The sequence below is a fragment of the Onychostruthus taczanowskii genome, unplaced genomic scaffold (assembly GCF_017590055.1).
Source record: "Onychostruthus taczanowskii isolate IOZ18803 unplaced genomic scaffold, ASM1759005v1 scaffold5, whole genome shotgun sequence".
Lineage (NCBI taxonomy): Eukaryota > Metazoa > Chordata > Aves > Passeriformes > Passeridae > Onychostruthus > Onychostruthus taczanowskii.
In genome coordinates, this window is record NW_024502568.1 from 15,842,105 (window position 1) to 15,869,663 (window position 27,559).

General features: G+C 41.6%; 1 protein-coding gene across 1 annotated transcript in view; it reads right to left on the minus strand.

Annotated features, from left to right (window-relative positions):
* CPXM2 (carboxypeptidase X, M14 family member 2) overlaps positions 1-19,818 on the minus strand; it is a 66,001-nt gene extending 46,183 nt beyond the window's left edge. The window contains exon 1 of the mRNA XM_041415886.1: positions 19,330-19,818. Coding sequence (XP_041271820.1) covers positions 19,330-19,642 — 313 coding nt within the window. The 5' untranslated portion in view covers positions 19,643-19,818. The remainder of the gene's footprint in view (positions 1-19,329) is intronic.
* Positions 19,819-27,559: the final 7,741 nt, after the last annotated feature.

A 27,559-nucleotide genomic window follows, 5' to 3' on the forward strand; every position in this document is an offset into this window, starting at 1 on the left:
GCTTGGATTTTTTTTCCCCCTCCCTGTACTCATTCCAAGCTACTGTATGAAATTATGTTTCTAATTAAAATCTCTTCTGGAAACTTCACTCAGAGTTCCTCCCATTGCACAACAGCATCTGTTCCAGAGGTCTGGGAGCCCAGAGAGAGCTGAGCTCTGCAGAGGTGGTGCTTAAACACAAACAGAGCAATTTGGAACCAAGGACCATCTCCCTAAGCCCCAAATTCTGCACATCCTTGAAGACAGAAAAGCAAATGTCATTACTTCAGCAAAGCAGTGCTTGGAACTCTGGCTTTGGGAGATAAGAGGTTGGGAAAAATCTGTTTTGTGATTATCAGACAAATGTTTGGCTTTTTCATCACTCACCAAAATGTCACGAGGTTATCAAAGTATAAAAGAATCATTTATGTTGGGAAAGCCCTTGAAAATCATCAATTCCAACCATTCCCTCAGCACTGCCATATCCACCACTACTGTCCCCAAGTGCCACATCCACACCTCTGTTAAATCTCTCCAGGGATGGGGACTCTGCCCTGGACAGTGGGAATGTACCTGGTTGTATTTAACTTTTAGGTTGTATCTAACTTTCAGGTTGTATTTAACTTTCAGGTGCAGTTTTTTTGCATTATTAGGCACAAACTGGCAATGCGTGAGATTTCCCACACTCCTCCTTAGTTCACAACAAACTAAAATTCCTCAGGAAAAATGTGACAGGCTGTCAATTCATGCTGCTGTTTCTTTGGTCATCCTTAGGAAGTTCTCACACAAATCCAGGGCCAAATGTCTCCTTCAGAAGTAGTAAAGACAAAAGGTAAAAATTAATATATTTTCCGAAGCACCAAGAGTGATCTTAGTGTTACATAAGAGCTGAAATGTAGACAGCTCCTCATTTCAAAGAGCTTTCAATTCAATTATCCAAAACAGAGAAGAAACAGGATGTGTAATGAAAGGCAGAGGAAGGAATAGCTGGGAGGATTTTGGGTTGATTGTCTGACTGTTTTAATTTCATTTCCTTATAGAGTGTTGCATCTTTCATCATACTCCAAGTGGAAGAAGTCTCAGGCTCTGACAGATCTCTACTGGGAGTAAACTACATTGTTTGGAACTGCCTTTTTTAACAAGTTTGGTCACCAAGACAGGTTTGGAAATCAATCTCATGGTGCAATCCTGTGAAAGCTTTGGCACTTCGGGGTATATTCCTCTGTGAACAACCTCAAATTCCCCAGAAGTTACCCAGAACTACCGTGCCAGGTCTGAGCTGAAAATAAAGGCGAGCTGCAAAATAAAAGCAAGCTGGTTTTGCATGCTCTATTCTTAAAATATCATTTAATGTTGTCTATGGATATATCAGATTACCAGGCCTGTGTTAGGAATTAGCTCAATTTAGCAGGAGCTGTCAGTAAAACCAAGACTGGGCTGTGTGGGCAGGCAGGGACTACAAGAGGCAGAACAGGTAACTGATGAAAACCCTTTCCAAAGTGCTCCCAACACTCTCCTTTCTCAACCTGCTCAAGCATTACCATATTCCAAGTGAAATCATAAAGACCTTTACCATCAATTCAATACCATCCTGGAATTTATATTTACAGTTATCCATACAAATTAATAGGAGAACACCTGCTTTCTCTAGACTTTAAGCTGTGACTTCACTAACTAACCAAATCAATTGGTTTTTATGTTGGTAAGAAAAAAAACCATTAATATTTTGCTTCAATACTTGACTGAAAATAAATGAAAATACTTTCTTCCGCTGTTGGCTCCTCTTTCTCCAGTGGGCATCCCAAAGTGGGAGCAGAGCAGCAGGATTTGCATTCAAAGACCTTTAGATATTTATTTATTTTACATGTTGGGATTCATGCAGTTTTCCACAAGAGAAGAATTTAGGTTTTGCTTTAAAGTAAAATTATGTTTTCTATTTATAGCCATAATATTTGAATATTAACACTTTAGGAATATAAATGTTTTCCACATGCATATGAATTCCAACATCAATAAAGGGATAAAAAGAGGAGCATGTAGACCAAAACAACAATTTGTAATGTACAGAGATGGTAGGGACAAATTTTTCAATAGAGCTTCCTCTGATTACCTCAGATTTACTCATTGTAATACAACAAAATCCACCTGAAGTTGCCATATCACTACTGAAAAAAAAATAATAAATTCTGAGTCATACTGAGAATTTAATTTTGGATAAATTATTTTGTTGAGGTGTGTGTCCCCTGCTTCTTAAAGCTACTGCAGATAACCAGGACAGCCTACTCTTGAAAAACATACAGGAAAAGAAACTGATTTATGGCATTCATAAAAGCTTTACTTTTTAAAGTATTGCTTTAATACATTTTATTTAACTTGAAGAAATATTTCACGAAACAATGAAAATTGCCACCCAATCAGTAGGGCTGTCTTAATGATTTTGTACTCTCTGTTCCAGTTTGAAAAAACCTTGGGGAAGCCACAGAAACTGGACAGCAGGAATGACCAGAGACTGTGTGAATCTATTGCATAATGGATTCAGCTGAAAATGACACAATTATTTGGTTGTTTCTTTAACCAGCTGAAAATTTAGTAATTATAAAACACAGAGAACTCAACTGTGGCTTTGAGACATTGAAATACATGTCCTGTGTACATAAGTACTCAATAAATAAATGCACCTACAGCATTTCTGGTTTAGAGGGACAAAAAGCAAACCTGCAGCTTGAAGGTGCAGAGAAGGGGCTGTTGTGGACATTTCTTCCCTCCTGGCCCATATTTAAGCATGATTTTGTGTGTGATTTGCAGCCATAGATAGATATTGATAGATAGATATTCTTTAGAAATGAGCATAATAATAAGATGTCTGGATCAAATAAATTCATTCCAGTAAAAAGAGACAGGGCTTGGATTCAGAGTTAATAACATTTGTCTGTGGAAGTGTGTTCCTGTGAGCTTTCAGTTCTGGTACCTGGGCACTGGGGAAAATCCCTGTCCCTTAAAATCAGCGGGAGAAACACTCAGGAATCAGCTCAGTCTCCACCTCAGATCTTGAAATCTGAATTTACCTCTTATTCTAGGTCTGCCCACAGCAAGAACAATACCTGGAGGTGCAGCTGAGCTCCCTCCTCGAGGCAGCAGGGGCTCACTTTGCAATCGCAGTGTGGGGGATATTTGAAAGCACTTTCATCCTTGTGATGGCTTCGTCCTGTTGCTGCAGCATCTTCAGTTAAAGCTCTGGTCAAAGCCCCACCTTTTGCAGAGCCAGGAGGTTTCCTTCACTCCTGCAGGATAATTACAGCTGCTGTGCTGCAATCTCAGCTGTTCTGCATCACACAGCTGTGTGAGCAGGCAAGGAAAACACTTGTGCTCATCTCTGTTGCCTAAATTACTCATTTATTTTATTTCCTTCTGGTCTAAATAAAGAATGCCAGATAAGTCCAGACTGCCTTTCTGGCTCTTGTATCTAATAAAGATGCATTTAGGAAATCATTCTGTCCTCCTCTTTCAGAGGCAAAGAAGACAAACAATTCTTTTACTTAAAGAGAATTTTCCATCAAGTTTGGAATATGTTCAGCTTTTCAAATGGAAGGGCAGAGAGAAGCATCATGTTTCCTCTTCAGCCCATATCACAAAAGCCATACCTGAAATCATCTTCAATTCCTACAAGTCTGTGCTGGTCTAACTCCTCATGAGCAGAGATACTGGGATGTGGAAATGGAGAAATATCAGCTTTGTGCATTTTGACAATCTCCTATCCCAGGGGAGACACAGGATTTAAATCTTTAAACAAAGCACTTCAACATTCAACTAAAAGGCAAAACTGTGAATTTACCATCAGATACAGGTAAATTAAGCACACAAATAGGAGTATATTTTGTGAAAATTAAGACTATAATATTCATTATACCGGTCGTACTATTCTTAGGTCTTGATGGTCCTGCACAAAAGTTTCTTAATGAGGCAAATATCATAAATTTCACCCTAGCAGCTAAATTTAGATGTTTTCCTATGAAAAGTGTGGTTGACAATTCATCTTCCAACAGCAGAAACTTTTAATGGGAACTCTGGCAGTCTAATTTCTGTGGCTAAAGTTCTGCTTAGGTCACAGGTAGGCAAAGTACTTTAATACTGTAATGCACCTGCAAGGTGAAATAACAGTAAAAGCACATTTCTGACAGCCTTCACCTTGCTGAAAATATCTTTTGATTATGTTTCTGTGATGGACAGCCTTTGTAGGGGCTGAGTTCAACAGAGTAAACTTTTTCTAAATAATTTGTTATATACATATATATATTACATAATTAATTTATATTTATTCATGAGGGCATGGGGGGGAGATGTGCAAATTTGGTCTCTAAATGTTGCTGTTTTGATGATGTGATCATGGAGGTGTGAAATTCCCACAGATGTTCATGACTCACACTCCACAGTTGCTCTGGCCCAGCTTTTCCCTGGAAAAATGTCCATGGATTTCAGTCTGAGTGCTTTTCTGACTCTGCTCATATCTGAATTGTTGCTAACAACAATAAAAAGTTTCCTTTCTGACCTGAATTCAGGCCACCAGCCACCCTACACCCCAGATCATCTGAAGCAGCATCTTGGGGCAGCTGAAAGTTCCTCAAACACTTTTTGCTTTTATTTACTTTTTCTGGAAAACCCATTCCCAGAGCACTGTGAGAGCAAAGCAGGAAAGTGCACTTACAACAAATCCCCTGCACAGAAGTTAAAGCACTGAATTACAGTTCCAGGCCAAAGATCAAATAAAGAATTAAGGAGATGCCAACATTTCCTATCCTAAGACCACATTAATTATTGGCTAATGTGGCACTGAAGCTGTATATTTTTCCAGGACAAGCACCAAATGCTGCATTGAGGTCTTCAACATCAGGGACTCCTCTCAGGAGGAAATATTTATCACAGCGCTGCAACCTGCACTTGTGATTGCTCCTGAAGATTTGAAAAGAAATAAAGAAAAAATGAAGAATCCTCTGGGTTCTTTAGGTCAGGTCTGAACATGAAACCAAATGAGATTCTGAAAATGCACTTTTTCATTTTCTCTCATTGACTTTTCACATTTTTGCTCTCTCACAAGCCCAGGTTGTGGCTGGCTCGAGATGCAATGAAACATTTAGCAGGAAGAGCTTCTATTATTGCTGGCACAGCTGGAGGCAGGAGTTTCCAGAGTGCCTGGGAGTTTTGTGGCCAAGCCTTCAGACTCAAGACGTTCATCGAAACTCCAGACATCACATTACTCCCTGAGCTGCCTCCTGCTGCCACCAGCCTGGCACAGGATGGATTTGTGATGTGGCACAAGGTACCCTCCAAATTGCACCCATATCTGCAAAGATCTCCCCTCTCTCCACAGAGAAAGTATTTAATTTAATCACTCTGAAGAAAACATATTTTCTTTAGTGGCCAAAAGAATCCAGCCTGAAAAAATATCATATCAGCTCTTAACTTTTTATTATGAGCTTTGACAAAGGTTGAATTCTGTGCTATTGATTTTAAAATGCCTCCTCTGATGTTTTTCTCTGGAGCACAGAGTGAAGAGTTTCTGTAATTCCAGCTAAAGCCACAAAACTGAGTACAGCCATCAAAAATGAGAACCATTCTTTTTTTTCCAGAGCCAAACAAGCAGACTTAGCCAAAAAAATGGAGAACAAAACCGAGACAGACCACTTGCACAATGGCTGGGTACAGGACAAAAATTACCATTAAAAACACATCTTCATGCCAGAAATAGCTAAAAATACCAGGTCACTGAGGTGTACTGCAAGAGCAGAGATTCTACACTCAGAGCATTAATTGCAGCCATCAAAAATAAACATTAAAACTTGGAATACTATTAACAAGTATAAAAGCAAGACAGAAATGACTCTGATCTTAAGATACAGCCCTGGCTCAATAAATGAGACATCTTAGAAGTGCTCAAGTTTAACCATATTAGCAATCCAATTTGAGTGCATTTTACCAAAAATAGGATAAATATATAAGAACTATGAGTATAAAACTGGCTTGTGGTGCAATGCTTCCCCTCTCCCTCTATGAGAGCTGTAGTAGGAATTTTATACAACAGTAAATATATCCAATATATCCATAGTTGGTATAGAACATTCACTGGGCAGAGTGACAGCATAGTCATGAAATTCCTTAAACATAAATAAACTGGAAAGTATCCATAACTCCTGGTCCTAGAAATACACATTTACTGAGCATTCCAGCTGGTTTTTGAGGATTCTGCAACACAGCCATGCTTTTGGGGGGAAAAACCCCATGGATTTGAGGTGGCCCAAAGGAATTACACAAGTGGGAGCACACAGGAAAGGGGCTGTAAATGCTCCACCCTGAGAATCAGAACTGCTCATCTGGGGCTGAGGCACACAAGAACAGCTTCAGAAATCCTCTGGAAACACCTAATTCCACTGGAATAAATAATGGCACTACTCTGATATCACCCAGCTTTCACCTTCCCACCCTCCCCACACACATGGAGCAGGAAAAACCTGAGAAAGTGTAAAGTTCTCATTAGTAGCGACGAGCCATTAAATTTCATCCCCACTGCTACAGTCACCCCCACTCCCAAGTGCTATATTTACACTTGAGAAGGACTGAAATCAACAGCTTCCCAGTCAGTTCCACTTCATGTTATTCAAATTTTAATCCAGTTCAACTCCAGCACAGACAAAACTACATTTTTTTTACTTCTCAACAAGGCAGAAATGAGCTGAAAGTGACACTGAAACAGAGGCGTGAACTTCCTTCGATGGTGCAGTTCCAACAGGAGTAAATCATGGATGTGCATAGAATCACTTGGCTCCTCAGTTTTGGGATTCCTAGGCTGTTTTCTACCTCTTGAGCTGTCTGACTTATCTCCTGGTGCAAGCCAGGAAACTCCAGAGCCACACTGATGAAGTGGCACGAGCTGTGCCTTTAGGCAGCTGAGAGTTATTACTCATTAGCTGAGGGTTATCTTCCATATTTTTATTATTAAAGTTTAAAATACTCAAATTGCCAACAGAGTGCAAACTAGCAGCAGTCTATATCTGCAGTGAAACCAGGGTGAGGATCATCCTTCTGACCTGACCATCAGTCCTGCTGCCTTGGGAAAACCTCATCCTTTGGATGGATGAAATCCTTCCGTGCTTTGGGTTTGAAACCTTCCCAACAAAATGCTGCTGTGAAAGTTTGAACACACGGCTGCAAACGCAGCTCCACACACAAGCAACACCCCCAAAGATGGGCTGGGATTGCCAAGCCAAGCTTCATCCTTGGAACTGGCACTCCTTCTCCTGCAGCAGCCCTGGGAGCATCACGGGAGGCTCCGCTGCACCCCCAGGGTCCCTCAGAGCTGTCTCCCTGCCCTCCCTCCCTGCCCAGCCCGCTGCCAGGCTGCACATCTGGGATAAATACTCGACCTATATAAGGAGCCTGTGACAGGAAATACCTCAAACCAATCCAGCTTGCTTTTAAAACCTTTTATAAAGTGGAAGGTCTGAGTTTTATGAAGACCTGGTGTGGCTGCTCTAGCAAGTTTAGACATTTATACACTTTTTTTTTTCCTCTAGTATCACATCTGTTGTTATTGTTTCATAGGAAATAATAAGATAAATTAATAAACCCAAACACTTCTCATAAGGCATGGAAGTTTTCATAGTGCCTGCAGCTGTTGCTCAGGCAGTGATTCCAGAGGAAAGTTGTGTGGCTACAATAAACCTGAACTCAAGCTTTGTACTCCTTCCCAACCCTTAAAAAGGAATCAGTGTGTAAGTTTTAGAGCAGAGAAAAAGAAAAGATAAGTTTGGTTGGGTTGTCTGCTTCTCATTTAATTACTGTTTTTTATTTAACTGATTATTCATTTGATAGACTGCATGTTCTTTGAATCCACAGAATTCTTTGAATTCTTCAGTATTTGATACAAAGCTCTAAGACAGCACTAAAATATCAGAAGTAACTTATACATTTGAATCCCAAACAGTGGAAAACAGCTTCAGTGGAGGGATAAAAAATTGGCCAGGTACACACAGAAAATAACCAGAGGTTCTTTGGATATATTCAGAAGTGCAGAAAAGCAAAAGATTTAGGAACTCATATAACAGAGCCTTCTTGTTTCCTTTAAATCCCACTATGTCCAAGCTGTTGCACCCTTGAGAAGCACCCTGAGAGCAGAGGAGTTAAGAGTTCAAAGTATCACGAAGCAACATTTCAAAAAATACCTAAATCTCTGAGATCTGAGAAAATCAAATCCAGGCCTGGATTGAAGAGTGAGTACCCTATTTTATTAAAAAGAAAACCAAAAATATCAAAACAAACCAACAACCAAAACAACCATACCCCAAACCAAGCCCCAGGGGAAAAAAAAAAAAAAAAAAAAAAAAGATCCCTTGGGAAGAGGAAATCTGTTATATGCCAGGCTCTTCCTTTCCCACATTTCAGCAGGTGTGATTCCCTGAGTTTTTGCTCATCTTCCCAAGGGTTTCAGCTCTCAGGTGACTTTTTAGCTTTCATGCGTCCATTGTGAAGATGACATTTGGACACACCAGAGTCTTTCTGCTCAGTTTCCCCTTCTCTACCTGCCTTCAAACTAATAATGGAAAAGTCAGCTTATGGAAATAAATCAGTGAGTTTTAAAATGCCTCAAGCCCAACCAAGCACCAGGAATCTGTGGATTTAAATGCTTGGTTATTACCTTTTAAATTCTGAACACTCAGCATTTTCTCAAGGCTCTGAGTTTCCTGTCTGCAGGAAGAGAAATGCTAAAACTGAGCAAGACATTGCATTTGGGTATCTCTGGGAGGATTGCAGGGAAGGTTTGGAGCTTAAGCTGGGAAGTTGGTGTGAAGCTCCAGCTCCAAGCTACGGAGCAAAGGAGATAAAGAAGTTCAAGCAAGGTTCAGACAAATATCTCCAAGGGTGGGCACCTCTCCAGCCCAGATGTTCAGAGCTCCCTTCTCCCTAGTCCAGCTTCCTACAGTTCCCAAAATTCATTCTGTCCAAACATCCTTTCTGCTTTGAATTGTTTAACAATTCAGCTGTGGTCCAGCAAAGGCTCATAATCACAGGCTCCACATTTAGCACATTGGAGGCCTCACTGGTTCAAAGCAAAGTGTGTCAGGAGCTCCAAACAAATTGGAATATGAGTTATTAGTGAGTATAAAACTGACTGCATTCATCTCTGCCTGCTCCAGGCTGAAAGCCCAAAAATCAAAAAAAAAAAAAAGCCCAAAAACCCAAGCTGGAGGCAATGCATTTCCCAGCCTGTGGACCCAATGAGGAATGCTCAGGAGCGCATTCCGATAAAATCTAATTTTTATCAGTTGCCCAGTGAGGTTTGATATCCTTTCCCTGGAAAAAAAGTGCCCACATTGTCACCAAGAGATTCATCTGCACTGCAAAACATCAAGGTGTTAATGTGAATAGTTCAGGTCATGATTTGGGACTTATTAACTCCAGTGCTGCCTTGGAGAGTCCAGCCTCCTTCCCATTCTCAGGAGCCAAAAGTATTTGTTAAGTACAGATATTCTGCACTTGAAAAGCCATGGAATAGGGGAAGCTTCAAGGCAAGCTTCCCTGAGCATAAAACTCCTCATCTTTCCACTTCCTAATTGGAAAGGAAAAAAATCTGATTCAGGATTAATGAGCAGAAATATGGAAAGAGTCGCAGAGGAAAAGTTCTGTGCTATTTTCTGTCCACTTTTTCAAAGCGTTCCGTGGCATTTTATCTGCACTAACTTCACACTAGCACTTTTTTACCATATTTTTTAAAAGTTTCCCATTTTATTCCTCTTGCAAGACAGCAGGGGGTCTCCATGTCTGATTGCCATTTGACTTGCATTCAAGCACCAAAAAAGCCAAGTACATACTTGGGAGTATGGAACAAATCAGATGTGTCTGCAGGATTTTGGATTCCACATGCTACCAGCCTCAGACCCCTTAGCCCTCATTCCTGCAAGCTTGGAATTGATCCATTTTCCTCTCTGGGGCTCATCCTTTCATCCATCTCTTGGCTTCTGCAGTACCTGGACTCCCTCTGTCAGCATTTTCAAAGGTCTTTGGAAGAACGCTCAGAGATCACTCACATTTCTGATTCTGTGTGTGATTCCCCAATCCTCTGTTCCACTACCAGATGGAATCAAGGTTTTCTTTGAGTCCCTTTTTGTCATTTCCATGTATCTAATGAAAGGCAAAGGAACAGGTCTAGATCAGAGCCACTCATCTGGGAAGCCTGCAGGACTTCTGGACTGCAGACATCTGCTGGGATCCAGAATTATCCAGAGGAGGCTGAGGAACAAAATAACCCCTAATAAATACTATATTTATATAATATAATATATATTATAATATATATAATATTATATCTCCTAATAAAATATGAGAGCTGTCAGACACTTTTTTCTTTGTTTTAGCTGGAGTGTTTGCTGGGTCTGGCTACTCCTCCCCTCATCCCTCTATTCCCCAGCAGCATGAGAGCTCTGGCCTCACCTGGGGAAGCCTCCTGCTCCAGGGATATGCACTGAAGGCATCCCCAGCTTCTTGGGTCAGCCCCATCCTGTAACAAATCCAAATCCACTCAGATTTACCATGGGAAACTCCAGCCTCCCCAGCAGCCATCTATGCAGACAATGTACAGCCCAGAATTACTTCTGGCAGAGCTCTCATTGGAATTTTTGGTTGGAATTTAAAGGCAGTGCAGTCCACACACTCTGGGATAAAGCTGGGTCTGTCCTCTGGGATAGGGTACTGCCCATCCAGCCTGTGATGACAAACACAATTCTAGCTGGTTCTGAAATGCCTTCAGCAACTCAGAATCCCAGAATCATTCAGGTTGGAAAAGACCTCCAAGACCATCAAGCCCAACCTTTAACAATATTTTTCAGTACATGAGCAATTAAGGGGGGAAAGGAGAAAAATCATGTTGTCAAGGGCTGAAGTTCTGCTTTTAGGCTATCACATAGGAAAGGCTGTTTGGTCGAAATTGCAGCTTCTGTTACCAGTCAGTGAAGCATTTTTGGGAAGGTTGAGATTTGGTCCCTTGTTTTCAGACATCTTCTGTCTTGTACATGAGGGAAATTCATTACACCTTTGAAAATAATCTTAGGGAGGGAAAAAAAGAGTGTGTTTGAGCCAAATCTGGCCTAAGGGCTGGTTGTACCAGTGGTGCAGGGAGTGCTGACAGCCAGGTCTGAGATCAGCTCTTCCAAAATACTTTGAACTGTTCCCTTCCTTTGGCAGATGTTTTAGGAGCACCCTAAAATGTGAGGAGCCATAAACCTGTCGCCATAAACTGCTGTATCTTTGAAGGGGAGACCATAAAAATACCCTGTTTTCTGGGAAAGAGGGACAAAGATGTGTTCCAGTTTGCTCCCACTGCAAGCAACACCTTGTCCCAGCATGCCAGGATGGTTGATGGGCTTGGCATTTCCCCAAAATCCTGGATGTGCAGAAGGAAGGGGATGCTCGGCCTCGCTCTGTGCTCCCCCTTTCAAACACAAACCCCCTGAAATGGGAGGCTGCTTTGCTTTCTAAAGTTCAAAAGAGAAAACAGCTAAAAAGCAAATCTGGAGACATGGGGACTGCAGACCTCCTGGAAGACAAGCAGGGACATTTGGGCTTCACCCTCAGGATCTCTTCTAGGTCCCAGCCAGAAGGACTAATCCCAGAGAGCCAAAATGATGGGAAGCAACAAGAAAACCACTAAATTTGTGATACATGGGAGAATAAGGAAGAAATCATCTACAGAAAGCACTCAAGCTCCATAACCTAAGCAAGAAAATCAGATTTAGGAAGGTCTACCAGGTCATCCAGGTCTACCAGGTCATTCACTGTCTGGATGAGCTGCTGAGGTCCAAAAGAAAGAATCAACATGAACAGAGGACTCTGGTGCTTTATCCAGCTGAAGCCCACTGTAGAACTTTCAAAATTCCCATATTTTTTAAGTTTATAACTTTAGATATACACATAATTCTTTATTACCAACTTCATGGAAGATCTCAGTTGGACTTGGTCCTTGGGAATCACCTTGATTTTAGGGGAGCAGTTTTGCCAGGTACATACCTTAAATAATTCACCAGCAGCCCCAGGCTGATGTACACTCACGCAAGAAGGCTGTCTGGCAATTCATTAAAAAAAGCAAACCACAAAATAAATCTGTAAGTAATTAACCCCCCTATAAAAAAACCTCAATTAATCACTTCCACTATCCACTTTGAAAGTAATATTTTCTGTGTCAGTAGCTAGAAGCTACAGAGCAGATACACTGTGTAGCAGCAAGTAAAGACATATAACTGATCTATGTTTAACTTATGGACACAGCTTTCACTGTGTTCCTTGCTTGGCATGTTGGATGCAGCAGCACTTTTGCAATTACAGCATCCTGCTAATGCTTGTGTGAAAGCAGGAGCAAAAATCTTATTATTTTCTCTTATTTACAGATCTGTAGAGTTACAGGTAAGTAACCACAAAGAAACAGAAGATTAATCCCATGTCTGGGTACTTTCACTCCTGAATCAGCTCAGCTCCAGCCCTGAGTCACAGCTGCTGGAATTCACTGTGCTCCTCTGGAGCTTCCCAGCTTTTTTTCACTTTTCTGCAATGTCAAATCCCAGCAAGGCAGCCCCGCAGAGCCCAGGCAGGGCAGGTTTAGGAGGCATTTTTGTGTCAGAACAGGAAAAGATTCACTCTTCCTAAACCAAGAGTAAAATTAGCTTCTCCACTCCTGACAAAGCAGTATTATCTCATGTAATTATTTGAAATTAATTGTTATAAAATATACTTCACAGTGTATTGGGGTTGATTCCCATTTATAAGACAGCTCCTTTCTAGAATCAGAAAATCACTTTACAGCCTTTTTTTGTTTGCAAAAAATTATGTAAATCACTGAGCAAATGAGGAATGAAGCCCTTCAGAATCAGAAAATCACTTTATAGCCTTTTTTTTGCAAAAAAAATTATGTAAATCACTAGGAATGAAGCCCTTGTCTTTCCTGGTCTCCATTTAACCCATAAAAAATGGATGTTCCATAACGCCAGGATGTTCCCCAGCAGCAGGGAAGCATTTTTTGTCCAAAAGAGGACTTTAGATATCTATCAGCAGACTCACCAGAACATCCTTTGTAATTTAATTAGAGCAGGGCTGGAGGGATTAACAGCTAAGCCCCAGTGCCCTGAAGATGCCTCAAGTGACCCACACACTCACTGATGCCTTCACAGGCATTCTGACTCCCTGAGCCACCATCTGGCATCTCTTCATTATTCGTGTTCTTCTCACCTTTTTATTGTTGCCATTTTTAGCTGTGGGTAGGAAAGAGGAACAGTTTTCCCTTTACACCTGTCAAGTTGATTTAGCACTGCCTGGCACGTGCATGAGGAATAAAAAGCCTTGCTCCTGTCTGATAGTGCTCCATCCCTTCCAGCACACAGCAGACATCCAGAATAGCCTGTTCTTGCTCACACTGGGATGTTAAAAAACCACAGGGGAATGGAATCATAAATGCTCCCTTTGCTGTGCCACAAGGAAATTATAAATGTGGCTGCATCAGAAGTAATGAATTAACATTGCAGTGTTTTACTAATGGTTTGATGTAGGTGTTTCTCAATGCTTGATTAGATGTGCAAACACCCCACCAAACACCTTTTGAAGCTGAAATAGCCAGAAGAAAGCTCCTCTGGAGCAAGGCTTGACCCTGAAAAATGCAGGAATTTGTGGCTCAGGAATCCTCATCAGGAAAATAATCAAACAGCAGCAGTGGTGGAGACCAATCTTTGGGCTGGCCAGTTTCCTCTGAACATCCTCATTTCATTCCCCAGGCACTGAATTTAAAAGTGCATTTTAGAAGTCAAGTAATTTTGACTACATCAGAGCTTCACTTGTTCCCATTTTCCTGGGGCACCCAGTGCTAAAGGCACACATTTATACTTCCATAGACCAAATAATCCCACGAGACATCACCTCACCAGAGGCCTGACAAGAAGACCAAATCTAGAGCATCCTGTCCAAAATAACAATAAAGCCACTGTGTGAATATGACACTTAAATCCCAACTCTGACCACCAGTCTTTAGGCAGTTCACTTTTTACACAGTGAATTGGGCAAGACTTAAAAATCTCAAGTCAGATATTGAAAAATCAGGAAATTACTTCTTCTGCACCACAGCTTCTACTTCCACCACTTCACCTTTCTGACAGATTTGAAGCTCACGTAGCTGACAGAAACCTTCATTCCAAACCCAAAAGAAATAAGTGAAATTTGGTTGTGAGCCATGGGATTGACCTGTCTAGACAGCTCACTGAACAGATAATAACATTAAACCCCAAGACTGAATTCAGCTAATGAGTGTCTCATAATTGCTGGCATTTCAGGAACAGCTCTAGGTTCACGTTGAGACTATTAAAATCTATTCAGTGAAATCATCCCCTTTTTAAAGACGTGTTTTTAAAGACAATTTTCTCACCTTAAACATGAGGTTGAATTCAGAGAAGGCTGCTGGAAGAATTATCTTTGAAAGTGGTTTCCTCTGGCATAATCAAATGTGTTTATTCCCGTTTTTTTTTCTTTCTCATGTTACATTATTCATTGAAGCCATGGGTAAGGAAAGATGCTAATCAAAAAGATTTGGCCAATTTTGAGGGTATTGCTCATTATTCATTCTTAGTCATCCCTTGCCCTCTTTTGTTGTGACATTCTTTAAAGGATGGGCTCTTAAATGGAATAGTGAACATTACATTATTCTGCATATTTTAGAAGTGCTGAGGAGAAAATAGAGGCTGGTAGATGAAAGAAAACTCATTAAAAGCCACATTGCTTGTCACATATGGCAATTAGGATGCAATACAGGTCATATTAAAATTCATGGGATACCCACCTAGGGCCAGGAAGTCCATTCTTAGAAGTTCCTATTATGGGGAGTTTAAGCAAAAGCTTTAAAATTAAAATCTGTGTTCTAGGTCACAGGAGAGCTCCACTTTGGGCTGCTCAGAGAAGGAAGGCTGAAGAGAGGGGACACCAAAGGACTGGAAAAGAGCAGCACTGCTGGTTCCCCAGCACATGAGAAATTCTGTGCTGCTGGATCTTGGTGACCAGGTCTCAAGTGCTTTCAGCTGTCAGTTCAATGCCTTCCGTGTCACTCTGTCATTTCTTCTTTCTAGAGCCAGTAACACCCCAAACCTGTCATGTTTTTAACTTCACACACTCCTCAGATCTTCGCCCCCATTTCGCACCAAAATATCTCCAGCTTTTCCTGAATAACATCCCTGTGATTCAGCTTTCCCTCCTCATTCACTCACTGATCTCTCTCCAAGCTTTCATCATCTTGCTAAACATCTCAATTAAAGTACTATTGGTCTGTTTTTATAAATTCAGATTCTCTCTGCTGGATTATTTCCATGTTTGCCTGCACTGTCCATTTTATCCTCTCCTTGCCTTCCCTCACTGACTCCTCCTCACACACATGTCCCAGGAAAGACCTGGCCCATCCTGTGCACTACAGGAATTAAAAAGAAAAAACAAACCAAACCCCTTAAGAATTGCATTATTGAACAGGTGGCAAGACTGCAGAAGAATAAACAAATATGGGGAAAGTAAACACTGATACATCTGAGGAGTTTCATCAAGTCTGGGGAAAGCACCAAATGAGATGAGACAAAGGAAATCCTGATTTCAGCTAAACACAGACAAATGTTGGGTTGTGCAGAGATCAAACACTGGGAGATCTGTGAAACACAGAACAAATGTGCTCTGAGCCCCACTCTGAGCACTGCCATACAAATAAACATCACTCCTTTATTTTCTAAATACATTCAGAATTGAGGTATGTCTCTACAAGAACTACAAGTTTAAGTTTTGTATATTGTATCAAAATAATTACAAACTTCACTGTGGCAGATTTGGGCTACACTGAGGAGGTCATTGGGCACCTCAGCCCTATAAATCTCTTGATGATGAATTTTTGCCTGTAGTCAGACCCCCAGACTCTGAAGGGATCTGCCCCACAGATGGTAGCTGAGGCACCATATAGCAAACTATTAAAAGCCTCATAAAAGAAAAACATTGATGTTAACAAGACTCTTTCCACTGATTTGAATGGGCTTTGGACAGAGGCCTGTACAAACAAGGCTGGAATTAGAAAATGGAAATCTGTTTATATACACAAAACCTGTCAATCCAACTATTTGCCTTCCAAGGATGACCTAGTACCACTTAATTTATGAGGCATTTAGAGGGCAAAGAGGCAGATTCATACTTTCAACTTTTACCTGAATTGACTATTTGCAAATATTGATTCTAATATTTTAAACAAAAAAATTGCAAACCCACTGGCATCAATTGGATTTCTTTCTACATTAATATTTCACAGGCTGCAAATATCTGTATTCTGGCCACCTTCAGTAATTAGCTGAAATAAATGGAGTGTGTGTCATCTGTTTAGTGCCATGTCCTTGAGAGTGCTCCGTTTGATTCCCACTTTGATTCAAAGCTGGGGTTGATCAGGACCAGCTGCTCAGCCAAAGGGCTCATCACACATTCCTACTGCTCCTCCTTCCCCATCCCAGCTCCCAGCCAGGCTATTGTTTGTTACAACTAATTAATCCCACATGTCCTGGCTGCCAGTGAGCCTCACAAACCCTAAATTTCGTTATTTACTGCATGTCCAATAAATTAATTCCACCTCTGGAGAGATGCATAAATACAGTTGTGTACATGTAAGCAGGAGACACATTGTTACCCAGCCAGATTTATGGTCATTATTATTATTGATATCTGTGTGACAGCTGCTATTATGATTTATAGCTGGACTCTTAACATCCAGGTGTGAGTAAATACAGGTATGTGTTAGTATTTCAGCATTTCTGTGAGGGCCAGATTGTCAGATCTTCACTCCAAACTGATCCCTGGTGACATGGAGACATGGCACTAAGCATCAGAGTTACTGCCCTGGCAGGACCTTGCCCTTGCCTGCCTCTGGGTGAGGAGAAAAGAGAAATTTTAAATATTATAGCCAGGACTTTTAACACTGCAGCTCAACCTGCCTGACTCTTCCTGCTGGATTCCTCCTGTTTTCACTCCCATCTGCAAAGAGTGGTGACCGCTCTCCTCACTGGGTGTTCACCCCAGGGATTATGATGCCTCTTGCAGCTAAAATTGTTCACCTGCTCCCAGGGAAATCCATTGAATTCTCCCAGATAAATAAGTCCAGTTTGCTGAGTTGATGTCAATCACCCATGTCCTGGATCGAGGAGAAGGAGTTTGGAGGAGATCAGGTGCTTGTCGTACCTCTGGCTGTTTTTATAAAAGCTCAGAGGCTTTGAAACATCTTATTGCACATGGCTGGTGAAAGCTTGGAAGCTCAGCTGTGTCCAAAGAGCCCAAATTTGCTGCAGAAGGAGGGACTGAGCCATTCCCAGAGGGACTGAGCCATTCCCAGCTGCTTTTGGTGGTGCACCACGAGCCTGTGCTCAGTGCAGCAGGTGGGGAGTGAGGAAGATGCCAGTCTGTAAAGATAACTAAACTTTGCCCTCATGGATTGGATTCTCTTTCTATCACTTGTCATGTTTGGAGCAAGTGTGAATCCCCAAGTGCTGGGAAAATTGGGAAAAAGCCAACAGGGAAGGTGAAAGCAGAGATGAACCACAGAACATCCCACCACAGGATGGAAATCTTGATTGCTTCCACCACAATGAGGAATCAAAAACCCAATTACAGAGCTTTAATATCCAAGTGTTTCCCATGGTCATGAATTTATGGAATGGTTTGGGTTGGAAAGGATCTTAAAACATCATCCAGACCATTCCACTATCCCAGGCTGCTCCAAGCCCTGTCCAGCCTGGCCTTGGGGACTGCCAGGGATCCAGGGGCAGCCACAGCTGCTCTGGGCACCCTGTGTCAGGGCCTGCCCACCCTCACAGGGAAGGATTCCTTCCCAATATCCCATGCAACCCTGCCCTCTGGCAGTGGGAAGTGTTCCCCCTTGTCCTGTGAATCCATCTGATTCAGTCTGTGGAGGTGGAAGGCAGAGTCTTTTTCCTTAATTAAAAAAACCAAAGAAATTGCACATTGGAACAAGAACATTCTCAGATCTCCTGTAGACTGCAATGACCACACTGAGACAATGAACTTGAGATGGTCCAGGCAGGGTCATCCCCTTGGGAAGCTGCTGAGGGGACAGGGACACGGATGTTTGGTGTCTCTGCTCCCCAGACAAGGTGCATCTGCCACCACCCTTGACTTCTGCCTGGAGTTACCCTGACAAGCCAAGTTGCCTGCCCCACAAATGGTTTTAGAAATGTCACATGTTAGAAATTACACTTTCTTATCACTATTAGTATAAAAGCCCATCTTTTTTGCTGCACAAATGCTAATTAATTTCTATTACTGCTAACGTTAAATTTCAGATATTTTGTTTGCTACCTGCTGGATGTCACTGGACAAAGTTAAAGCCACTCTACAACCCTGTTTTGCTGTACTGATGGTTTTAAACCACAGATTTTGTGCCATATGCTCCAGTCATTAACCCAAAATTTCCTCCTGAAGTAAAGGGAAGTTGAGCTGTAGAGGAGTGACATTTGGCCCCAAATTTTACAACTCTAAACTTCATAGACCAAACTTACTCCTAAGTATCCCAAACCAGACAGGGAACACAGGAAGGGATTGCTCTTTTGGGGTGGTGCAGTCAGGTGTTAATGGGAACAAGTGGGTGGTAGAAGCTGATCAAGTTTCTGCAAACTTTAGAAAATGGAGTTAAGGGTGGCTGTTTTATTATGAGGCGTTTTTGTTGCTGGTTAATTTCTTTACCTAACTGGTCGATAATTAAGTTGAGCTTGTTAGGGCTTAGTTTTTTCCAGGAAGATCTCTGTTTACATATCTTCCTCTGGAGGGCTTAAAAGTGAAATCTCAGAGAAATTCACAGGTTTAGAAGTGAAATTAATTCAGATGCCTCTCTTAGATTAAAGTGACAAGGGATAAGGTGAGATGTCACTATGTATAATCACCTTTTACTATGAAATCTGTCTCTGTTTTTTTGCTTATAGAACAGCAGCTTTCACAGCAAGCCAGTTGCCAAGTGTAATTAAGAATAATTAAGAAAGAAAAGTCCAGAGACTAGCCAGAGTAGCAGAGTTACTACATTCCGACTCTTTAACTCTTTCCCTTTCAAGTAGAGATAGTTTCAAAGTATGTAAAAGTTCTGCAGGTGTCTGTGGGATATTAAAACTTAATGCGCTGTCATCATCATCACCACAACTTCATTTATTGTAATTACTAACAAGACTTCCATTAACTGGATATTCATTAATGCTAAAAGTCACAGTCAGCGTGAGATTCAACAGGCTCCAAACTCTGGAGGAGAAGGTGGAAAGTTACCTGGTGGCGTTTCAAGAATGGATTTTCCTTTTTTGTTGTTTTTCTTCTGTTTTAACTCCTTCCTGCTCGGTTTGAACCCTGGCTTCTCCTCTGTCTCAGCAGCACGGACAGGTCCTTCCTCTCCGGGCTGCTCCGTGAAAGGAAAGAACTCTTCCCCAGGATATGGAAAGGAGTAATAATGATCCCTGTTGGTAATTTCCTGCAGGTAATAATCCTGATCGTCCATGGGGACAGCCCGGGACACATCCCCCAGCAGAGCCAGCCCGAAGGCGCAGAGAGCGAGGCAGAGTCCGGAGCGGCCACGGGCGATCATCCCGGGCTGCCTTCCGCAGGAGTCCTGGAACTTTACTGGGAGAGAGGGCAAAGGGAGTTTGGGCGGCTGGAACAGCGCGCCGGGAGCCGCGGGGGATGGAGCCCGAGCCGGGACGGGGCTGCGGGAGGGGGCAGAGCGGCACCGCCGGACACACGGACACACGGACACACGGACAGTCGGGCACTGGGACACTCGGACACACGGACACTCGGACACACGGACACACGGACAGACGGGCACTCGGACAAACAGACACTCAGACACTCAGACACTCGGACACACGGACAGTCGGGCACTGGGACAGTCGGGCACACGGACACACGGACAGACGGGCACTCGGACAAACAGACACTCAGACACTCAGACACTCGGACACACGCATACTCGGACACGCGGACAGACGGACAGTCGGACACTCGGACAGACGGGCAGTCAGACACGCAGACACTCGGACAGTCGGGCACTCGGACAGTCGGGCACGCGGACAGACGGACAGACGGACACTCCCCGCAGGCGCGCTGCCCGCCGCTCCCGGTGCCGCCGTGTCCCAGCCCGGCTCCCGCGGCAGTTCCCGCTCCGTGCCCGGGCTCCTCGCTCCTCCTGCGCGCAGCTCATCCAAGAGAGCGCTTATTCCAAGGAAAGGCAGCTTGGCAGGCAGCCCTCTCCTCCCAGCCCGTGGCCAGAGCGTTTCCCTCCCCCGGGAGAGGGGCTGGGCACGCAGAGCCCAGGGATCGCCCGCTGGCACTGCGCACAGGGGTGCGGGGGATGCGGGACAGTGGCACAAAGAACTCATCCCGCACAAGTTATTCCCTTTTGTGGTGCTTTTCCCCCCCCTTCCCCGCTTTTAACTTTTACAAAGTGGGATCTGTCTCCAGTAAGCATCAATCTCAGCCCCCCCTTCTTTATATCAGCTTACATCCATATGACAAAAAAATTTCTATATAACTTATAGATCTAAAACTGTATTTTAGTTTATAGATACAAAATTATATTTTAGTTTATAGAGCTAAAACTATATTTTAGTTTATATATATATATATTAATATATAATAATTATATATATAGTTCGTATAGTTTTTATATATAGTTATATTTGTTTATACTAACTTATAGTTTATTGTTTAAATAATGGAGTTTATATAGTAGTTTATATAGTTTACATAAACATACATTGCAGTAGCTTATTTTATAGCAACTTGCAGCAAGTTATCTATAACTAATACATCTATAAACACTATCAATATTAACTAACTATATTTATAACTAATACAACTCATATATAATGTGCTATATAACTAGTACAACTATAACTAATACAACGATATCTATAACTAATATCTATATTTATAACTAATACAACTCAACACATATCACGTGCCAAATTATAAGAGGCTTTTTCTGGAGTCCCTGGCAGCTCCCTGGATTCTACCCAGCTGAAAACCAGGGAGAGCATGGCTCATCTGTGGCCCTTTTTCTCGCACTTTTTGGGATAATCCTGATATTTGCTCCCCCTGAAACATCTTCCCAGCAGACCAGGATGTTTTGTGCTACACACACGCAAGCCAGTGTCGTTAATGAAATCAATTTGTCTGAGAGCAAAATGTTATCTTTCATCTTTTTCATAACTCTAAAATAACCTTCAGTGCTGAAGGAAATGTGCAACAGTTGGCTCACATGAAATACGAATTCTTACTCCTGTGTTGAAAATACCAGCTTATATTTTCATCATGTATATTGTATTTCTTGCCACGGTCCAGTCACTGGGAGAAAGTATTACATCTGTTACCTCAGTCTTTCTTCTGGCTTTGTGCTCACATTTTTGGTGTGTTTCTCATAATTTTAATACCATAATAAGCATCATTTCTTGTCTTGGTACCTGTATCTTTTGACATATTTGGTTTCCAGGCTGTGGGTGATCCTGTCCCATGTATGCAATGATCATCCTTGCTTTCTTAGTTGCTATCCCAAAAGGAATGTAATGATTTTGTTGTGTCTGTTGTCCTGCCTTTTATGAAAGTGCAGCTGTACTTTCATCCTGAATTTTACTCTTTTTTTCCCCCTTTAAATCTGAAAGCTATGCACCTTTCTATTTTAAATATAGGATTTTTTGTTTTTTAAAACTGGAATAAAATGTACTTTTCTTTTTCACTGCTTTGCTGAATTTTATATATGTATGTAAACTTTATTTGATGAAAAGCTGCTTCCCATCAAACTTTCAGGCCCTTTTATCTGTAATAGATGGCTTTGTCTGCCTCTGGGAGCAGTGTGGGAGCAGGCTGAATATCCTGGAAATCCCCTCTTAGTGATTTCACAAATATTCTGATTTCATTTTCCCTTTCCAGAGTCCTCTCCCTCCTTGGTCCTAATTCCTGAGGGTGGAGCATAAGCTACAGAAAATGTGTTTAATTTTGCTGCCATTTGCAGCACAGTCAATCTTCTGAAAACATTATGAATATTCACATACCTCAAGAAGTAGCACAAAAATAAACTTTTCCATGACATCAGTAAGGAGTTGGCTGTTTGGTAACTAAAGGAGCTTTAGCTGCAGATCATTATTTAACTTGCTGTGGTGTTTAAAGCTGGACAGAGAGACAAGTATTTACATTTTCAAGGATAACAAGAAGCATTTTCATTAAATACAAAGTTGAGTGTACTTTAATTAAAGACCAGAGGAATGTCATTTGGGGAAATTTTGCATTCCACTGGGAAGAACTTTGCAGGACATGAGGCAGTACTAAACCCATTGCTGCTCCTCCTGAAGTCACCACAAATAACTCCCTCTTTTCTCTCTGTCTCTAATTGCCCTTCAGAAATATTAATTTATCAATACTTATTCCTGGGTATCAACCTGTGCAAATAACCAGCTCCCCTGTATTTCTTTTTTAGGGTTTTAATACTTTCTGTGGGTGTGGGTATGGATTCACTGCTTCCCCTTCCACACCCACCTCTGTTTTTGGGATGTGCATGAATTCAGCCAGCTGGGACCACATAAAAGTCTGTCTCTAGGCACAATTTTGATCTACTTCACCATAAAAATGTTTTTTATCTGTCAGCATCCTAGAAACAACTTACAGGAAAGGAGGTTTTTCTTCTAAGAGTGGCACAGAAGTATTAAGATCACTGAGGGCTCAGATGTTTTGTGCCTAAGGGCTGTTTCTTTTCTTTTGCCTGGGAAATATCACAATAGCTTATAAAAACCTGTGTTGATGTGGAAGGAGATAAAGCAAACTGGGATCTTTGTAGAAAACAACTGTAACTTGCATCACCCTCCCTCCCTGAAATGAGGCCAGTGAGAGTGTAGAAGTCATCCCACACTTTGCTTTAAATGTTTGTCCTGCTGCAGTGAGACACAACATGCTGTGGTCTGTGAATGAGTGGGGTTCCCCCTCTGTTCCCAGAAAGGATTTATTTGGAAGATGATGGTTTGGTCTCTAAGCTGGGCCAATTTCAACAACACCTCTGGAAAAAAGAGGCACTCCCAGCTCTTCCTTGGCCCTGCCAGGGGAGGTTTAGAGTGGATATTAGGGGAGATATCATCATGGAAAAGGTGATCAAGGATTGGAGCTGCCCAGGGCAGTAGTGGAGTCCTCATCCCTGGAATGATTTAGAAGCTTTGTGGATGTGGCATTTGGGGACATGTGTGGGATTGGCAGGTTAATGGGTAGACTTAATGATCTTAGAGATTTTTTCCAACCTAAGTGACTTGGGAAGGTGCAGATTCAGGAATGCTTTTCACTGAGGAGAAAGTAAAGTTGTACCTGTAAGTTCTTTCTGAGGATCTTGATTTGTATTTATACCCCACAACCAGTGACCACACATTTAGGTTTAACTCAAACAGCTCAGTGACTCCTGCAACTTCTCATTTGGAAAATAATTTTTTAGTTGGAGCAAAGCTTCATGGTTGGGGGAAAAGAAAAAAAAAGGACAAAAACCCAGGCATCTCTGTTTTCCTTGCCATTCCAGGGTAACTTTCTGAGGTAGCACATAAGGTTTCTATATGCTTTGGCAACAAAATGACTCTAAAAATAACTTTCCTCCTGAACGCCAGTGAAGTTTCTGTTCCTTTGTACATCAGCTCTGTAGTAAATCATGAAGCACAGAGTGGACCAAGAAAAGAGAATTACACTTTCTAAAGTCATTTTCTTTGCTGCATAAAGCATTTACCCCTGCTGTCAACAAGGTCAAACCATCTCAGAGGAAATGGAAACCTAAAAATGACACTGGGAAATACAAAGGAAGCTGCACTGAACATTCATGTGGCTCTTTGATGCCTGTTTCTTACATGTGTAACAGAGACAGGTACTAAGGTTCTGCTCACCTGCTCACCCTGAGTATCCTGGCATTTAAAGCCCTGTTTGCACTTGTTGATAAGGCAGATCCTTAAAAGAGTGGTTCTTACCACAGTAAAAAATTACTGGAAACATAAACAAGCTCTTACACGGAGACATTTTACTCAGTTTTAAGTTACATTTAACTTTAAAGGGAATATAATTATTTTACCAGGTGAGGAACGCCAAATATACCCAGAATCTCAAGATTTGTCTCTGAATATATCAAATAATAGTACAAATATAATCCTGAGCAGGCTGCTGTTCCCTTTGGGCAAACAGATTTTAAAATAAATGGATGCCATTAATGAAGGCAATTATTTCCTTCAGCAGTTTTTTATTTGAACTGGTTAGAAATGCAGTGTGCATCCTGGCTGGGGAATTTATCCCAGTGCATTCTCCCTAACTTTTTCTCCTAAGAACAACATGACCTTCAGATAATCATTCAGCATATTGCCTTTGTGCTTGTGTCTGTAGAAGGATCTCAGATTGCCATGGAAACAAAAGTTCCTTGTTCTCTTATACTTTCCCATGCTTTGATATAATTTTTCACTATGTGAACCCTTTTCCAAGCCAGAAATGTGGGATTTTCCTGTTTTGAGCACCTCAGAGTGATGGATTAGTTCATGGTACAAATGCTGTGAATGCCAAGCAGAGGCTGCACCCACCATCATCATTATTTGGGGATATTTACATCAGATCCATCTGCATCAGCCCCATTCTGCTGCAGAAATGAAAATTCTCTACCTACACTTTCCCAGAGTTTTCTTTACTTTTTCCTTCTGTGCTGAACACATGAGAAGAAACAGAATTTTAAGAAAGGCAAAGTTAACCAATGACATAAACAAAGCCAGAAAAGGAATTTCTGGAATTTTTTGCAAAGAACGTAATAGGTTTTTTTGGGTTTTTTTTTTTATTATTATGGTAACTACATTTCTTCATGCCCCAGAATGTCTGTAGATTTTGTGTTAACATCCCATTGCCCTGGCATTTGGCAGCCACTGCTGGACCAAAGCCAGCAGGATTATCACTAGGAAAGGGACTGGAGAGGCAGCCTTGGGACTAAAAATTCTCTAGTGTTAGCACTACAAAAAAGACAACTAATATTTTATTTTTTTCTAATACTACTAGTATTTTGTTGATTCATCAGCATTGGAAAGACTGCAGTTCTGCCCTGGTCAATGGTTTAGAGTTGTCTTCATTGTCCAAAAATGGGCAAGTTTAATGTGTAAATTTTATTTTAACTGTAAAACCGAGACAGCGCTGAGACAACAGAGATGAGTGGATGACAGTGGTTATATGGAACAGTTGGAGAAAATGGGATGAAATTCCCCTGCTGTGCTCACAGCCTGTCTGGAACGTCCCTTTTTGGTTCACTTGGATGAAAACAGCCACTTCCAGCAAGTCCCCGTGGACATCATCTACCTGCCAACAGCTGAATCCCAAAAAGTAACGACTCTCACATTTCAGTCTGGTATTTCCTGGACTGAAATTGCTGCACATGTGCCATGTGGAGTGTGAGCAGCATGTTTAACACATCCCAGGCAGCAGCAGGGAAGTGCAGCGTGGAGTTTGTCTGAAAGGTCATTTTTTCCTGGGATTTCTTCAATATCCGCGGCCTGAGTGTAGCCTGAGAAGTCGTGGATGAAAGTCCAGTGGGAAGTGAGGATGACACATAAATGTAGAAATATTTGTTATGCTCATTGTGATGGAGCTAGCAAATGCATCATTGGAGAGTAGTCCTTAAAATTCTGTATTTAAAGATGGTGTTTTAAAGACAGAAGAACCAGGAATTATTCCTTTCACGTACAAGCAGTATTCATGGCTGGGATTACTTTGGGTGAAGAAATATTTAATGTAATGCAACATTTTCATATGATAACAATGTCTCTGCATAGCTTAATTCCAACCCCAGACTGATTAATTTAGTGATGTTTAAAGCCAATATTTAAAGATTTAATTTTATCTTCATAATCACATATTTTGACAATATACTGAAGGTACCTTCCAGTTTGTTCACTTATGAAAACAGTGCAAATGCAAGAATTAATGTGAAAGAAAAGCAATGAAATGAGTTTTCACTTGTCACACAGAGATTCATGTCAGACTTACATTACCGGATATGCCAATATAATTTCACAGCTGTGTAATAAACTTGTTTGAACTTAACTTGTAGCCATTAAAAAAGAACTTGTGCCAGCATGCTGGAAAAGGCTACTTGAGAGGTGAAATGATAGGATTTGAAGGTACAGTGAAGTTTTAATGCTATGCAGATTCTTGCTAATAGGTGGCATAACATAAATTATAAAGTTTCACTGTTTGAAAAGCACTAATATATTTTTCCACACAGGACTTCACACTAATTTTGCCAAAAAAAGTAGGATATAAAAACTACCTTGCATTTTAAAATTTATCAAAAGTAATTTTTTTTCCAAAAATCATGGAACAGCTTAAGTTGAAAGAGATATTTGTGATATCAGCATCTCCCTTTCTAAACCTTCTTTATATGTTTAAACTATAAGATCTCTAAGACACAGTACATTTCTCACAGTGTGGTTGTCTACCCAACTCATTAATGGGATCAACAGTGCTAGGGATACTATTGAATCCAACAGTTTTACCCTAAAGAGTGCCATTATCATTTAGGTTACTGAATTTGGTTTTGGAAATGCTGAAATTTAGCCCAATGCACCCCATAGTGCTGTTCAGATATGGTTTTGTTTGCTTCCTACTGGTTATGGCAAACTCAGTCCAAGCAAAACACCTCGTCCTCACTTGAGGCCAGATAAACTTGTCAGCAGAGTGGGGAGTAATTTCCAGAACCATCCATCAGGACTTAAATGGTTTTATCTCGGAAATAGTGATAATATTTTTGGAAAGAAACCACTTGTGACTAAAAGGAAGAAGATCTGCTGGTTCCTTTGATCAGCACCTAGACAAGGAAGTTTCTTATTCCCTATTTATTGCTATAACTGGTTTGATAACAAAACTGGTTGGAAGCAATTCCAGCATTTTCCTGGCATTTTAGAGATGCTTTTATTGCTTATGATCTTCTATTTCTCTTCTTCCCGTGGTCCCTACACATTTAGCCTGGGAAGGGCCTCCTCTTATTGATATTTTATGATATTCAGCATAGTGTGTCAGGGGAGAGGCTGAGCCCAGAGGCTGAGCAAGGGCCAAGGTTCTCCTCCACAGGGTGAGGGGTGATGGAACCAGGGAGGCTCCCAGTGCCACTTTCCCAGATTTCCACACAAATATTGCTAAGGAGACCTCCCCCACGCTGGGGATTGTGTCCTGCTTTATGGTTCCTCTGTTTCCCAGTGACCACAGGCTCAGGGCTCCACATCACGGGAGATTTCAGATCTGCAGTGGTTTGGGAATGAGGTCAGCAGAGCTCCTGCAAGGCTGGCAGCCTGGGGAATGGGACATCTGTGGGAAATGCAAGCACCGAGAGCTCCCAAGGCCTTGAGCACACAAGTTCAGAGATAGAGATGGATACAAGCTTTGACCTAAGGCCTTGGAGAAGGCTTGGAGCTTTAGAATAGAATAGAATAGTGAAGCACACACAAAATAAGAATAAAGATTTGTA